The following is a 17,262-nucleotide window of genomic DNA, read 5'->3' as shown; positions in this document are numbered from 1 at the left end:
ATTTGTACCTTGTCAGCTCGGGGGTTTGAACTTGCAACCTTCCGGTTACTAGTCCAACACTCTAACCACTAGGCTACCCTGCCGCCGTGTATGAGCAAGTAGGCCAACAAACATGACTCCGTTACACCAACTCTGTCAGGAGGAATGGGTCAAAATTCACCCAACTTACTGTGGAAGGCTACCCGACACATTTGACCCAAGTTAAAATCAATTTAAAAGCAATGCTACCAAATACTAATTTAGTGTATGTATACTTCTGACCCACTGGGAATGTGATGAAAGTAATAAAAGCTGAAATAAATCATTCTCTCTACTATTATTCTGACATTTCACATTCTTAAAATAAAGTGGTGATCCTAACTGATTTAAGACAGGGAATTTTTACTAGCATTAAATGTCAGGAATTTTGAAAACTGAGTTTAAATGTATTTGGCTAAGGTGTATGTAAACTTCTGATTTCAACTGTGAGGGTGTGGTGTGTGTGTGTGTGTGTGTGTAATTTCTTTGTAAATTCTCCATGATACTGTGGTGGTGGGGGTGGGTGGGGGGTTTGCCACATGTAATGTGGGGTTAGTTGTCACTTTCAACTCCATTTAAACTTTGCCCGCCATTATACAATAAAACCCAAGCTCTTTTGTGCTTGTGCTACAGTATAAAGAGCTCCCCACCGAGCACGGACGTCACTTCAATGTCTAGTTTTGATTTACATTTGGTTGAGTTGTCAACTAACGTGAATTCATTGTGAAATCAACACAAAAACTCACCATGTAATTGAATATACATTAACAGTTGGGCAAAAAAAAGAGGAAATTTGCAAATCTAGTTTGTTATTCACGTTAATTCAACATCATTACATTATTACATTATTAGTGTTTTGGGGTTGTAATGACCATGGAAACAATGTTGATTCAACCAGTTTTTGCCCAGTGGGTCCCTTCGTTGCCTCTCTCACACACACATGTGGTTTTGCTGTCACACACACGCACACACACACACACACACACACACACACACACACACAAATGTAAAATTTTATTCTCACGGCATAAAATGCTGAATTTTCATAGAAATATCGTTCGATCAAAGACATGCAATTTCTAAGACTGTATGTTGTACTGCCCTAACAAGCAAAAGAGCAGTAACTGCACAGTTGGTCAAAAATGAGTTATTTACACTTGATACATGAAATACATGCTTTATCATCTGGACAAATGTCCTGTCCACTGTGTTGTGTTTTGGAGAAAATGGGGGAGGGGGGGGGTCATGTTTGCAGTAACTGGAAAATGTTAGTGAAACCTAGGGAAAAAAATAGTAACTGCAAACACCAACGTCAGTTTGTTCTTTTTACATTGGTTTCACTGAGCTTTGGGCTGCAGTTACTACGGTTTAACTTGGTATTATTTATTGTTCTTTGCTGATACAAGTATCAGACTAAACTCTGCAAAAAAACAAACATCCCTTTTTCAGGACCCTGTCTTTCAAAGATAATTCTTAAAAATCCAAATAACTTCACAGATCTTCATTGTAAAGGGTTTAAACACTGTTTCCCATGCTTGTTCAATGACCCATAAACAATTAGTGAACATGCATCGTTAAGACACTAACAGCTTACAGACGGTAGGCAATTAAGGTCACAGTTATGAAAACTTAGGACACTAATGAGGCCTTTCTACTGACTCTGGAAAAACACACAAAAAAAGATGCCCAGGGTCCCTGCTCATTTGCGTGAACGTGCCTTAGGCATGCTGCAAGGATACATGAGGACTGAAAATCTGGCCAGGGCAATACATTGCAATGTCCGTACTGTGAGACGCGTAAGACAGCGCTACAGTGAGACAGGACGGACAACTGATCGTCCTCACAGTGGCAGACCATGTGTAACACCTGCACAGGATCGGTACATCCCAACATCACATCTGAGGGACAGGTACACCAGGAACGCACAATCCCTCAATCAGTGCTCAGACTGTCCACAATAGGTCGAGAGAGGCTGGACTGAGGGCTTGTAGGCCTGCTTTAAGGCAGGTCCTCACCAGACATCACCGGCAACAATGTTGCCTATGGACACAAAACCACCGTCGCTGGACTAGACAGGACTGGCAAAAAATGCTCTTCACTGACAAGTCACAGTTTTGTCTCACCAGGGAGCAGCTCCTCTGATCTAGGTCCAGCAGCAGATGTCCTCGTCGGTTTGGGACGGCCTTGGCTGGTTCCGTCCGGGCCCCCTTCAGGCCCTCGCCTCTCTAGGTGCATTTCTTACTCCTCCCCGCATCCACTCTCTCTACCCGGGCTCCTTTTAGCAGGTCCTAGGTGTTCTGGTGGGTTTCCACCATGGTCAGCAATTCCTCCAGGTTCTGGGGGTTCTGCATGCTCGCCGCCTTCCTCATCTCGTATGGCAGGGCCCATAGGTACCGATCCAGGATGACCTTATCGATTATCGGGAGGGACGGTATGTCGGTCAGTAGCCAGCCCTTGGTCAGGTGCACCAGGTTTCTCATCTGAGTGTGAGGGGAGAGTGTGGAGTGAAAGGCCCAGTCGTGGAACATTTGTGCGCGGCAGGATCTCAGGATCTCACGTTTGAGTTCCTCATAATTCGCTGCCTGGTCGGCATTCAGGTCGAAGGAGGCCTTCTGGGCCTTCCTGGAGAGAAAGGGTGCCAAAAGGCTGGCCCACTTGGGCTTGGGCCATCCTTCCCTCTGCATCGTCCTCTCGAAGGTGCACAAATACATCTCCACATCTTCCTCCATTAACTTGACCAGGAACGGATTCGGGCTAGACTCCTGAGCCATCCCACCATATCTCCGCTTCCAGTCTGAGGTTTTGTGGCTCTGCTCCTCCAGCGCTTGCTCCTGGAGAGCCTGTTGCTTCTGCTTGCTGAGGATAAACTGAGCCACCGGTTCCTCTATGGTAATCTCTGTACGCTTGGGTTGAGAGACAGGGAGGTTCTAGTCAGAAAACGACTTAACTAGGCAACAAAATAAACATAACAACAAAATAATGGAGGTTTTACTCAGTCCTTCTCAGGTTCTGCTCCGTGTCTGTCTCTCGGTCTTCCCTCACAGTATGCCACGGTGCTCCCTTTATGTGGCCTGCATGGCTGGTTGGCACACTCCACTAATTACCTGTACTTGGGCGATCATCGTCATGGTGCCCAGCCCGTGAACGCCCAGCAGAGGGAGCCAACGTCGCGGCACGTTCCTCCCCTCTATCACTAACCCCCCCGGGTAGACTTCCCGGGATACCACAAGCTTAACTTCTTCGATATAGGGGGCGCTCTTTTAATTTTTGGATGAAAAACGTTCCCGTTTTAAACAAGATATTTTGTCACGAAAAGATGCTCGACTATGCATATAATTGACAGCTTTGGAAAGAAAACACTCTGACATTTCCAAAACTGCAAAGATATTGTCTGTGAGTGCCACAGAACAGATGTTACAGGCGAAACCCAGATAAAAATCCAATCAGGAAGTGCCGCATTTTTTTAAACCGCCTCATGTCAATGATTCCTTATATGGCTGTGAAGGAGCTAGGAGTCAGCTTACATTTTCCACGTTTTCCCCAAGGTGTGGGGGAAAAGAGAGGGAGATGGAGGGAGAGAGAAAGCGAGAGAGAGGTAGAGAGAGAGGGAGATAGGGAAAGAGAGAGATATGGGGAGGGAAGGGGAAAGAGAGACTTGTGAGTAGTGATTACTGTACATTTTTTGTTTATTTTACTTTTGTTTATTATCTAGTTCACTTGCTTTGGCAATGTAAACATTGTTTCACATGCCAATAAATTGAAATTTAATTGAATCGAGAGAAGAGAGAGGGGGGTTTGATAGGGAGGGAGGGGGAAGAGAGAAAGAGAGAGGGAGGGAGACAGAAAGGGAGATGGGGTGAGAGAGGATGAGACAAAGCGAGGGGGTTGAGAGAGGGGGAGAGAGAGAGAGAGCGGATGAGAGCGAGAGAGAGGGAGGGACGCTCCATCTGTAATAGGAAGAGTGACCTCTGTGAAGACAGAGCCTCCATCTGTAATAGGAGGAGTGACCTCTGAAGACAGAGCCTCCATCTGTAATAGGAGGAGTGACCTCTGTGAAGACAGAGCCTCCATCTGTAATAGGAGGAGTGACCTCTGTGAAGACAGAGCCTCCATCTGTAATAGGAGGAGTGACCTCTGCAAAAACAAGACACTGTGGTGTGTAAAACATGCCAGGCTGCAGGTTCGATGCCCCCCGTCTCTCCTCTCATTCTCTTTTATTTTCTCCACTCATCCCCTCCTTCTTTTGGGGTCACGTCCAGTTAATTACCTGACTACCTCGGTGTCTTTGTGTTCATGTCAGCCAGGCTATGCATCATGTCATCATGTCATACACCACATACGTTTAATGCTAACCTTTACATAGTGTTAATTAAGAACCAACATACACAGTCAGTTAGGAAGGCAAAGGCTAGCTTTTTCAAACAGAATTTTTCATCTTGTAGTACAAACTCCAAAAAGTTCTGGGACACAGTAAAGTCCATGGAGATAAGAGCACCTCCTCCCAGCTGCCCACTGCACTTATGCTGCAAAACATACCCTCGTAAAACTGACTATCCTACCAATCCTCGACTTCGGCGATGTCATTTACAAAATAGCCTCCAACACTCTACTCAGACTACGTCCAATTTGCTATCACAGTGCCATCCGTTTTGTCACCAAAGCCCCATATACAGTGCCTTGCAAAAGTATTCGGCCCCCTTGAACTTTGCGACCTTTTGCCACATTTCAGGCTTCAAACATAAAGATATAAAACTGTATTTTTTGTGAAGAATCAACAACAAGTGGGACACAATCATGAAGTGGAACGACATTTATTGGATATTTCAAACTTTTTTAACAAATCAAAAACTGAAAAATTGGGCGTGCAAAATTATTCAGCCCCCTTAAGTTAATACTTTGTAGCGCCACCTTTTGCTGCGATTACAGCTGTAAGTCGCTTGGGGTATGGCTCTATCAGTTTTGCACATCGAGAGACTGAAATTTTTTCCCATTCCTCCTTGCAAAACAGCTCGAGCTCAGTGAGGTTGGATGGAGAGCATTTGTGAACAGCAGTTTTCAGTTCTTTCCACAGATTCTCGATTGGATTCAGGTCTGGACTTTGACTTGGCCATTCTAACACCTGGATATGTTTCTTTTTTAACCATTCCATTGTAGATTTTGCTTTATGTTTTGGATCATTGTCTTGTTGGAAGACAAATCTCCGTCCCAGTCTCAGGTCTTTTGCAGACTCCATCAGGTTTTCTTCCAGAATGGTCCTGTATTTGGCTCCATCCATCTTGCCAAAAAGTTCAATTTTGGTTTCATCTGACCAGAGCACCTTCTTCCACATGTTTGGTGTGTCTCCCAGGTGGCTTGTGGCAAACTTTAAACAACACTTTTTATGGATATCTTTAAGAAATGTCTTTCTTCTTGCCACTCTTCCATAAAGGCCAGATTTGTGCAATATACGACTGATTGTTGTCCTATGGACAGAGTCTCCCACCTCAGCTGTAGATCTCTGCAGTTCATCCAGAGTGATCATGGGCCTCTTGGCTGCATCTCTGATCAGTCTTCTCCTTGTATGAGCTGAAAGTTTAGAGGGACGGCCAGGTCTTGGTAGATTTGCAGTGGTCTGATACTCCTTCCATGTCAATATTATCGCTTGCACAGTGCTCCTTGGGATGTTTAAAGCTTGGGAAATCTTTTTATATCCAAATCCAGCTTTAAACTTCTTCACAACAGTATCTCGGACCTGCCTGGTGTGTTCCTTGTTCTTCATGATGCTCTCTGCGCTTTTAACGGACCTCTGAGACTATCACAGTGCAGGTGCATTTATACGGAGACTTGATTACACACAGGTGGATTGTATTTATCATCATTAGTCATTTAGGTCAACATTGGATCATTCAGAGATCCTCACTGAACTTCTGGAGAGAGTTTGCTGCACTGAAAGTAAAGGGGCTGAATAATTTTGCACGCCCAATTTTTCAGTTTTTGATTTGTTAAAAAATTTGAAATATCCAATAAATGTCGTTCCACTTCATGATTGTGTCCCACTTGTTGTTGATTCTTCACAAAAAAATACAGTTTTATATCTTTATGTTTGAAGCCTGAAATGTGGCAAAAGGTCGCAAAGTTCAAGGGGGCCGAATACTTTCGCAGGGCACTGTATTACCAACCACTGCAACCTGTATGATCTCATTGGCTGGTCCTCGCTTCATATTCGTCGCCAAACCCACTGGCTTCAGGTAATCTATAAGTCTTTGCTAGGTAAAGCCCCACCTTATCTCAGCTCACTGGTCACCATAGCAGCATCCACCCGTAGCACGCCCCTGCCAGAAGGTATACCTTACTGGTCATCCTCAATGCCAACTCCTCGTTCGGCTGCCTTTCCTTCCAGTTCTCTGCTGCCAATGACTGGAACGAATTGCAAAAATCACTGAAGCTGGAGTCTTATATCCCCCTCACTAACTTTAAGCATCAGCTGGCAGAGCAGCTTACCGATCATTGCACCTGTACACAGTCCATCTGTAAATAGCCCACCCAACTACCTCATCCCCATATTGTTATGTATTTTTTGCTCCTTTGCACCCTAGTATCTCTAGTTGCACATTCATCTTCTGCACATCTATCACTCCTGTGTTTAATTGCTAAATTGTAATGATTTCCCACTATGGCCTATTTATTGCCTTACCTCCCTAATCTTACTACATTTGCACACACTGTATACTGTATGTATTCTATTGAGTTATTGACTGTACGTTTGTTTATCCCATGTGTAACTCTGTTTGAGTTGCACTGCTTTGCTTTGTGTTGGCCAGGTCACAGTTGTAAATGAGAACTTGTTCTCAACTAGCCTACCTGGTTAAATAAAGGTGAAATAAAAAAAATTACACTGACTTGCTCCTAACCATCTTTCCGATTTGGTCCTGCCGTACATACCTACACGTACGCTACGGTCACAAGACGCAAGCATCCTTACTGTCCCTAGAATTTCTAAGCAAACAGTTGGAGGCAGATCTTTCTCCTATAGAGCTCAATTTTTATGGAATGGTCTGCCTATTCATGTGGGAGACGCAGACTCGGTCTCGACCTTAAAGTCTTTATTGAAGACTCATCTCTTCAGTAGGTCCTATTATTCAGTGGAGTCTGGCCCAGGGGTGTGAAGGTGAACGGAAAGGCACTGGAGCAAGGAACCTCCCTTGCTGTCTCTGCCTGGCCGGTTGACCTCTCTCCACTGGGATTCTCTGCTGCTAACTCTATTACGGGGTATGAGTCACTTGCTTACTGGTGCTCTTCCATGCCATCCCTAGGAGGGGTGCGTCACTTGAGTGGGTTGAGTCACTGACGTGATCTTCCTGTCCGGGTTGGCACCCCCCTCGGGTTCACACATGGGAGATCTTTGTGGGCTATACTCAAGCTTGTCTCAGGGTAGTAGGTTGGTGGTTGAAGATATCCCTCTAGTGGTGTGGGGCCTGTGCTTTGGCAAAGTGGATGGGGTTTTATCCTGCCTGTTTGGCCCTGTCTGGGGGTATCATCGGACAGGGCCCCAGTGTCTCCCGACCCCTCCTGTCTCAGCCTCCAGTATTCATACTGCAATAGTTTGTGTCGGGGGGCTAGGGTCAGTCTGTATCTGGAGAATTTCTCCTGTCTTATCCGGTGTCCTGTGTGCATTTAAGTATGCTCCCTCTAATTCTCTCTCTCTCTAGTTCTCTCTTTCTCTCTATCGGAGGACCTGAGTCCTAGGACCATGCCTCAGGACTACCTGACCTGATGACTCCTTGCTGTCTCCAGTCCACCTGGTTATGCTGCTGCTCCAGTTTCAACTGCTCTGCCTGCGGCTATAGGACCTGTTCCCTGGACATGCTACCTGTCCCGGACCTGCTGTTTTGGACTCTCTCTCTACCGCATCTGCTGTCTCCAACTGAATGATCGGCTATGAAATGCCAACTGACATTTATTCGTGAGGTGCTGACCTGATGCACCCTCTACAACCACTGTGATTATTATTATCTGACCATGCTGGTCATCTATGAACGTTTGAACATCTTGGCCATGTTCTTTTATGATCTCCACCCGGCCAGAAGAGTACTGGCCACCCCTCAGAGCCTGGTTCCTCTCTAGGCTTCTTCTTAGGTTCTGGCTTTTCTAGGGAGTTTTTCCTAGGCACTGTTTTTCTGCATTGCTTGCTGTTTGGGGTTTTAGGCTGTTTTTCTGCACATTTGATTGAAGGTAGACGGGGGAAGGGTTCATTCATAGTTGTCATGTCAGTTAAAATGTTTAGAGTATAGGACCACACCAAATGTTGATCTGCCGTTGTCAGCTGTTTGTTTGGCGCACTGTTTTTTTTAGAAACCATGGACGTCTGACTGACAACAAATAAAAGTCACCATTCTACATGTTACAGCCTGTACTCTGATCATACCAGCAAATGCTATTGGTGTGTTCCTGCCTTAAGAATGTGTTAAATGTAAGTCAGGTTGTTGTACAGTAAGGTTGTTGTACTTCCTTGGTAAGTGATCTCATAGAGAATGGATATAACGACTTAGTGGTTACGCAGGTATATTCCTTGTCTAGTAGAGGTAAATAGACCTCCTGGGGTACGAGGTAAATAGACCTCCTGGGGTACGAGGTAAATAGACCTCCTGGGGTACGAGGTAAATAGACCTCCTGGGGTACGAGGTAAATAGACCTCCTGGGGTACGAGGTAAATTATTGGGAGGGTGCAGCTCTTGCAGTGAATGTGTTAAATGCAACAGTAAGGTTGTTGTACTTCCTGGGTAAGTGATCTCATGGAGAATGGATATAACAGCTTAGCAGTTAGGCAGGTATATTCCTGGTCTAGTAGAGGTAAATAGACTTACTTGGGTTGGGGGGGAAGAGGGTGCAGCTCTTGCAGTGAATGATTTCCTTGACGATGGGCAGATCAAGGGGGAGGGGGTGGGGGCACCATGCCGAGGCCGGGCATCATGGGGTTCATGGGACCGATGCCTGTCATCATGCCAAGGCCTTGGTCAAAATCTAGATGAAGCACACAACACACACATATAAAAACAACATTGCCACTCACACCAGTTCAGCACATGTTGCCATTTTCATGTTTAGTTTGACATTGTGTGTTTCTCCATGACCACTTTGCGGAGGTTTCTGTCAACAACGGTGACCCACAACCAGTCTATAAATAACTGAATACATGCTCTGATGAATGGGACAATGGCAAAGGAGGGGATAGCTACCGTTTTACAGGCTCCTAACCAGCTTTGCTATCTTTGTTTTTTCACATTTTTTGTAACTTATTTAGTACATAATGTTGCTGCTACTGTCTCTTATGACTGAAAAGAGCTTCTGTACATCAGAACAGCGATTACTCACCTCGAACAGGACAAAGATTTTTCTTAAATGAATCTGACGCAAAGGATATACTGCTTCCCTGAGACCAGGCCCCCATCCCTGTCATTCGTGTGAAAAAAAGATAGAAAGACGGGGAGGGGCGGATGTCTGGGTGCCTTGTGAGAATTCGTTGGTGAGTGAGTAAACCACTACCCTCAGCATTATTGGCCAACGTGCAATCATTGGAAAACAAACTGGACGATCTACGATTAAGAATATCCTACCAACGGGACATTAAAAACTGTAATATCTTATGTTTCACCGACACGGACTATATAGAGCTGGCTGGCTTCTCCGTTTTTCAGCAGGACAGAGCAGCTACGTTATTTTTCAAAAACTGCTGGTGTGCGATGTCTAATATTAAAGAAGTCACTAGGTATTGCTCATCTGAGGTAGAATACCTCATGAAAAGCTGTAGACCACACTATCTACTAAGAGCGGTCACATCTATATTATTCGTAGCTGTCTATTTACCACCACAAACCGATGCTGGCACTAAGTCCGCACTCAACGAGCTGTATAAGGCCATAAGCAAACAAGAAAATGCTCATCCAGAAGTGGCGCTCCTGATGTCCGGGGACTTTAATGCAGGGAAACTTAAATATGCTTCACCTAATTTCTACCAGCATGTCACATGTGCAACCAGATTTTTTAAAATCTAGAACACCTTTACTCCACACACAGAGACTCATACAAAGCTCTCCCTCGCCCTCCGTTTGACAAATCCGACCATAATTCTATCCTCCTGATTCCTGCTTACAAGCAAAAACTAAAGCAGGAAGTACCAGTGACTCGCTCAATACAGAAGTGGTCAGATAACGCAGATTCTACAGGACTGTTTTGCTAGCATAGACTGGAATATGTTCCAGGATTTATCCAATGGCATTGAAGAGTATACCACCTCAGTCACCAGCTTAATCAATAAGTGCACTGACGATGTCGTCCCCACAGTGACCGTACGTACGTACGTACATTACCCAACCAGAAGCCATGGATTACAGGCAACATCCTCATCAAGCTAAAGGCTAGAGCTTCCGCTTTCAAGGAGCGGAACACTAATCCGGACATTTATAAGACATCCTGCTATGCCCACAGACAAACCATCAAACAGGAAAAGCGTCAACACAGGACTAAGATTGAATTGTACTACACTGGCTCTGACGCTCGTCGGATATGGCAGGGCTTGAAAACTATTACGGACTACAAAGGGAAAGCCAGCCACGACCTGCCCAGTGACGCGAGCCTGCCAGACGACATAAATGTATTTTATGCTCACTTTGAGGCAAGAAACACTGAAGCATGCATGAGAACACCAGCTGTTCCGGACGACTGTGTGATCACGCTCTCAGGTGGTAAGGGTAGGCAACAACACATCTGCCATGCTGATCCTCAACACTGGGGCCCCTCAGGGGTGCGTGCTTAGTCTCTTCCTGTACTCCCTGTTCACCCACGACTGCGTGTCCAAGCACGACTCCAACACCATCATTAGGTTTGCTGACGACACAACAGTTTCGACACAACAGCCTGATCACTGACAACAATGAGACAGCCTATAGGGAGATCAGAGACCTGGCAGTGTGGTGCCAGGACAATAACCGCTTTCTCAATGTGAGCAAGACAAAGGAGCTGATTGTGGACTATAGGAAAAGGAGGGCTGATCAGGCCCCCATTAACATTGATGGGACTGAAGTGGAGCGGGTCGAGAATTTCAAGTTCCTTGGTGTCCACATCACTAACAAACTCTCATGGTCCAAACACACCAAGACAGTTGTGAAGAGGGCAAGACAACACCTTTTCCCCCTCAGGAGACTGAAAAGATTTGTCATGGGTCCCCAGATCCTCAAAAACATCTACAGCTGCACCATCAAGAGCATCCTGACTGGTTACATTACCGCCTGGTATGGCAACTGCTCAGCATCTGACCATAAGGCACTACAGAGGGTAGTACGTACTGCCCAGTACATCCCTGGGGCCAAGCTTCCTGATATCCAGGACCTATATACTAGGCAGTGTCAGAGGAAGGCCCAAAAAATTATCAAAGACTCCAGTCACCCAAGTCATAGACTGTTCTCTCTGCTACCGCACGGCAAGCAGTACTGGAGCACCGAGTCTAGGACCAAAAGGTTCCTTAACAGCTTCTACCCCCAAGTCATAAGACTGCTGAATAACTCAACTAATCAAATGGCCACCCAGACTACTTACATTGGAACCTCCCCTTTTTGTTTTTACACTGCTGCTACTCGCTGTTTATTATCTATGCATAGTCACTTTACAAATTACCTCGATTAACCTGTACCCCCACACTCGGTACCAGTACCCCCTGTATATAGCCTCGTCATTGTTATGTACATTTCTTGTGTTACCTTGTGATAGTTTTTTTTGCTTTAGTTTAGTTTATTTATTTTATTAACTCTATTTCTTGAACTGCATTGTTGGTTTAGGGCTTGTAAGTAAGCATTTCACGGTAAGGTCTACACCTTTTCAGAGCATGTGACAAATAACATTTGATTTGAAAGGAACAAACAAACATCCTACATGTTTAAAGTGGAGCTACATGAGCTTCTCCTGACTCTCCTCTCTGCTACTGATTGGCTGACCTTTGATCTTCCTGTCTGTAGTCAAAGAGAGAGAGAGAGAAATAGAGAGAGAGAGAGAGAGAGAGAGGGAGAGAGAGAGAGAGAGAGAGAAGACCAGGAAACACAGGAGATTTCACAGGTATTGATGTAGACTACAGCTGGGTGCACTCATACGTCTGCCCACTCACCTGCCTGTTAATGACCTAATTTCTGGTATTCATGTTGAAAGTGATAAGAGGGACCCTGTTGCCTGGGTGATGATGACTCCTGCCCAGCGAGGCGGAGGAGAGGTGAAATAATGGCAGGAGGAGAGATAGAGGGAGGGAGGTACAGCGGACACCGTGTCTACTGAATGCCAGTCTAAGTGGCAGCTCTGGTCTCAGGGCTGGGTGAGAGGCCCACCACAGAGCTCTCTGATGGGCCTCAGACAGGGTCATAGCGGGATTCAGCTCTGGTCTCAGGGCTGGGTCGAGGCCCACCACGGAGCTCTCTGATGGGCCTCAGACAGTATAATAGTGGGGTTCAGCTCTGGTCTCAGGACTGGATGAGAGACCCACCACGGATGGGCCTCGGATAGGGCCTCAGATAGGGTAATAGTGGCTCTTGTCTCAGGGCTGGGTGAGAGGCCCACTAGGGAGCTCTTTGGTGGGCATCAGACAGGGTAATAGTGGGGTTCAGCCCTGGGTTGGGAAGAGAGGCCCACGGCAGAGCTCTGGTTGGAGAGAGGCCCACGGCATTGGCCCCTATGCGGCAGATGAGCTGATTCATAACTGCCACTACCCTGAACTGAGGAAATGAGCACACTACTGATGAATTATGTAAAACACTCCTGGCTGCCACACATATTATGAGCACAGAGAATAATTTTCACTCTTGGTAAATAAAAGATTTCTGCACCATATTTATTCATGAACATGACAGATGATAGGAGCCAAACCAGGCTCCGGGTGCACATCAAGAAAAGATCTGGTTTGATCAAGACCAGCCGGTTTCCATTTCACTGCTGAATTTTTCTTTCTCCTTCCAGTCTGTGTGTGTGTGTGTGTGTGTGTGTGTGTGTGTGTGTGTGTGTGTGTGTGTGTGTGTGTGTGTGTGTGTGTGTGTGTGTGTGTGTGTGTGTGTGTGTGTGTGTGTGTGTGTGTGTGTGTGTGTGTGTTCCATTCAGAGCCAGTGGGCATAGGAGGTGTGAAGTAGAGCGATGCATGATAACAGAGATTATTTACACTCTGTTTCTTCTCAGGGATTTTAAGATAAACACACACCATCTTCAGTGTGAAACAGGCCTCTTCCAGCCAGAGGTAAAACTGTCTGGAGACAGAGACAGAGCAGGAGTCTCCTGAACAGAAACATCAGCGGAGAACTCTGTCTTCTCTCCAGACACACAAGGTGTCTCTTTCTCCCTCTTCCCTCTCCCACTGGCTCCATCTCTTTCTCTTCATCTCTCTCTTTCTCCAGTCACATGATAGATCATCACACAGCCTCTGCCTGCAGTCCCAGAGATATGAAGAGTCACCCAAACACACACACACCCACCCCACGCATGGATACACAAACACACGCAGGCATTCACACACACACAGTCCTGTATCTCCATGTTAACCAATCAGCTTCCCAGAGGTTTGTTGAAGGTAATTACATTTCATGCTGCCTATCAATAAAATGTCCAGCCAGGAATAAAACATTTGGCATTTCACTGTAGATACCTCCTGGCTGTCAACATATCACATCCATCCTCCCGCTCTTTCCTCCTCTTCTCTTCCCTTCCTCCCCTCCCTCTGTTTTCCAGCGTAAACAGAGGGCTGGGTGGAGGATGGTGTGGGATGGCTGGGGGGAGGGAGGGCTGGGTGGAGGGAGGGATGGGTAAATGGAGGGTGGAAGGGAGGGCTGGATGAAGTGAGTGAGGGATGGGTAAAGGGGAGTGTGGGAGGGCTGGGGGAGGGAGGGCTGGGTAAAGGGAGGGTGGGCTGGGTAGAGGGAGGGCTGGGTAAAGGGAGGGAGGGCTGGGTATAGAGAGGGTGGGAGGCCTGGGGGAGGGAGGGCATGGGTGGAGGAAGGGCTGCGTGGAGGGTAGAGGGAGGGCTGGATGGAGGGAGGGAGGGTAACACAGGGAACTACTGTGAGGCATGCTAGGTAATATTCTCTAATGAGGCGAGCAGGCAAAGCCCTCTGGAACACGACCAGAGGCTCCAGTCTCAATGTGCTGCCAGACATCTCCTTCTCTACATAATATACAATATAGATTCAGCCGCAGACCGATTTTTTTCTTGAGAGGATGGTCACGGGGACGGAACAGGCAGGGTCTGCTGGTAGCCTAGCGGGTTAAGAGCACAGGGCCAGTAAATGAAAGGTCACTGGTTCGAGCCGACTAGGTGAAAAAATCTGTAGATGTGCGCTTGAGCAAGGCACTTAACCTTAGTTGCTAATGTAAGTAGCTCTGCATAAGAGTGTCTACTAAATAACTAAAATGTAAGCATAATTACAAATGATTTGTATACTGCAAATTGACTGCAAGAAGCCCAAACAGATTGACTAAAATCAAAACTTGCTTACATTTGTATACGATCACGTGTCTCTCTAATATGTGTGGGAATACTTGGGAACAGATTTCATAAATTAAAATCACTTGGAGCTGATATCCTGTTGTTTTTACAGTCTATTACACTGTGTGCGCAAATTATTAGGCAAATTACATTCCTCAGGATTCATTTTATTGTTGAACAAACACAATGCTCACAGTCAATCCAAAATGTTATTCATCCTCAAACCTGAATGTTTAACAAAGGAAAAGTGAGTTTTGTCTTTCTCAGGGGAATATATAAGTGTGCACAAGTATTAGGCAACCAATAGTGTGCAGAATTATTAGGCAACCAAATTACAAAATGTGTTTGCCCCAACTCACTTGTTTATTCAACATTTTTTGAGTAAGTGTAACAAATAAGGTAACACAAAATGACAATTAAATAACATTTCCGGCCTTTCAAAAATATTCAGTGACCAATGTAGCCACCCTTCTTTTCAATAACTGACATGAGCCTTCCATCCACGGAACCTGTCAGTTTCTTGATCTGTTCACAATCAACTTTTGCTAAAGCAGCATCCACAGCCTCCCAAATGCTGTTCAAAGAGGTGTATTGTCTTCCCTCACTGTAAATCTCACGTTTGAGAAGGGCCCAAGTCAGGTGAGGAAGGGGGCCAGGTCATTATTTGGGCATCTTTGAGGCCCTGTCTGGCTAGCCAAGCAGTGTAGTACTTGGATGCATGTGATGGAGTATTGTCCTGCATAAAGATCATGGCCTTCTTGAATGCTGAGGACTTCTTCCTGTACTACTGCTTGAAGAAAGTATCTTCCAGAAACTGGCAGTAGGTTTGGGAGTTGAGTTTCAGTCCATCTTCAACCCGAAAAGGTCCAACTACCTCATCCTTAATGATAGCAGCCCATAACAGTACCCCTCCTCCACCTTCCTGGCGCCTGACTCGAAGTGGTGCCCTGTGTTCATTACTGATCCAGCCACAGGCATGTCCATCTGGTCCATGCTTCAACTTGTGAATCGTATTCAGTGGTGGTCGTGTTTCAGTCTTCTTGACCTTGGCCATGTCTCTGAGCACTTGACACCTTGTACTTTTGAACACTCCAGGTAGGTTGCAGTTCTGGAATATGGTGGAGGATAATGGGTTCCTGGTAGCTTGACGTTTAATTCTTCTCAAGTATTTTGCAGTTAATTTGCACATCTTTTCTCCATGCGTTCTTTGCGCCACAGTTAAAATGGCGCCGGAAGAAATGGTAGCAGTTTTACGGGCGCCCAACCAATTGCTATTATGTGTTTTTTTTCGCGTTATTTGTAACTTATTTTGTACATAATGTTTCTGCAACCGTAGCTTACGTCAAAAAAGAGCTTCTGGATATCAGGACAGCGATCACTCACCTCGGATTAAACAAAGGTTTTTTTCTACAACAAGGAGAACGCACAAGAGATTCTCCAAACACCCCACAGGGCCATTTATTTGCAAGAGGAAGTGACGCAGGTACAGAGGACAAGGAGCCGGATGCCTAGGCAGGACCCGGAGAAGGCGAGTGGGAAGGCTGCCATTACATTCAATACTACTCGCCAACTTGCAATCATTGGATCATAAATTAGATGAGGTACGATAACGAATATCCTACCAATGGGACATAAAAACTGTAATATCCTATGTTTCATGGAATAGTGGCTGAATGACGACATGGATATTCAGCTAGCGGGATATACGCTGCACCGGCAAGATAGAACCGCACACTCCGGTAAGTAAGAGGAGCATATTGGTAAACAACAGCTGGTGCACTAAATCTAAGGAAGTCTCTAGATTTTGCTCGCCTGAAGTAGAGTATATTGTGATAAATTGCAGGCCACTACCTGCAAAGAGAGTTTTCAGCTATACTTTTAGTGGCTGTTTATTTACCACCACAGACAGATGCTGGCACTAAGACCGCACTCAGTCAGCTGTATAAGGAAATAAACAAATAGGAAACCACTCACCCAGAGGAGGCGCTCCTAGTGGCCGGAAACTTTAATGCAGGGAAACTTAAATCAGTTCTACCTAATTTCTATCACCATGTTAAATGTGCAACCAGAGGGAAATAAATTCTAGATCACCTGTACTCCACACACAGAGATGCGTACAAAGCTCTCCCTCGCCCTCCATATGGTAAATCCGACCACAACTCTATCCTCCTGATTCCTGCTTACAAGCAAAAACTAAAGCAGGAAGCACCAGTGACTCGGTCTATAAAAAAGTGGTCAGATGAAGCAGATGCTAAATTGAATCATACTAGGATTGAATCATACTACACCGGCTCCGACGCTCGTCTTGTGTGGCAGGGCTTGCAAACTATTACAGACTACAAAGGGAAGCACAGCCGCGAGATGTACAGTGGAACCAGCCTATCAGACGAGCCGATGTGAGCAAGACCTTTAAACAGGTCAACATACACAAGGCCAGACAGATTACCAGGGCATGTGCTCCGGGCATGTGCTGACCAACTGGCAGGTGTCTTCACTGACATTTTCAACATGTCCCTGATTGAGCCTGTAATGCCAACATGTTTCAAGCAGACCACCATAGTCCCTGTACCCAAGAAAGGCAACCTGCCTAAATGACTACAGACCCGTAGCACTCATGTCCGTAGCCATGAAGTACACTGAAAGGTTGGTAAAGGCTCACATCAACACATCTGCCATGCTGATCCTCAACACTGGAGCTCCACAGGGGTGTGTGCTCAGTCCCCTTCTGTACTCCCTGTTCACCCACAACTGCATGGCCA

General features: G+C 45.8%; 1 protein-coding gene across 1 annotated transcript in view; it reads right to left on the bottom strand.

Annotated features, from left to right (window-relative positions):
- LOC112220536 (ecto-NOX disulfide-thiol exchanger 2) overlaps positions 1-17,262 on the bottom strand; it is a 250,927-nt gene that overhangs the window by 128,599 nt on the left and 105,066 nt on the right. The window contains 2 exon segments of the mRNA XM_042302850.1: positions 8,862-8,925; positions 8,927-9,018. Coding sequence (XP_042158784.1) covers positions 8,862-8,925; positions 8,927-9,018 — 156 coding nt within the window.

Source organism: Oncorhynchus tshawytscha, linkage group LG21, assembly GCF_018296145.1.
Source record: "Oncorhynchus tshawytscha isolate Ot180627B linkage group LG21, Otsh_v2.0, whole genome shotgun sequence".
Classification (NCBI taxonomy): domain Eukaryota; kingdom Metazoa; phylum Chordata; class Actinopteri; order Salmoniformes; family Salmonidae; genus Oncorhynchus; species Oncorhynchus tshawytscha.
The sequence above is the reverse complement of the archived record's forward strand: the minus strand, read 5'-3'. Positions and strand labels throughout refer to the sequence as shown.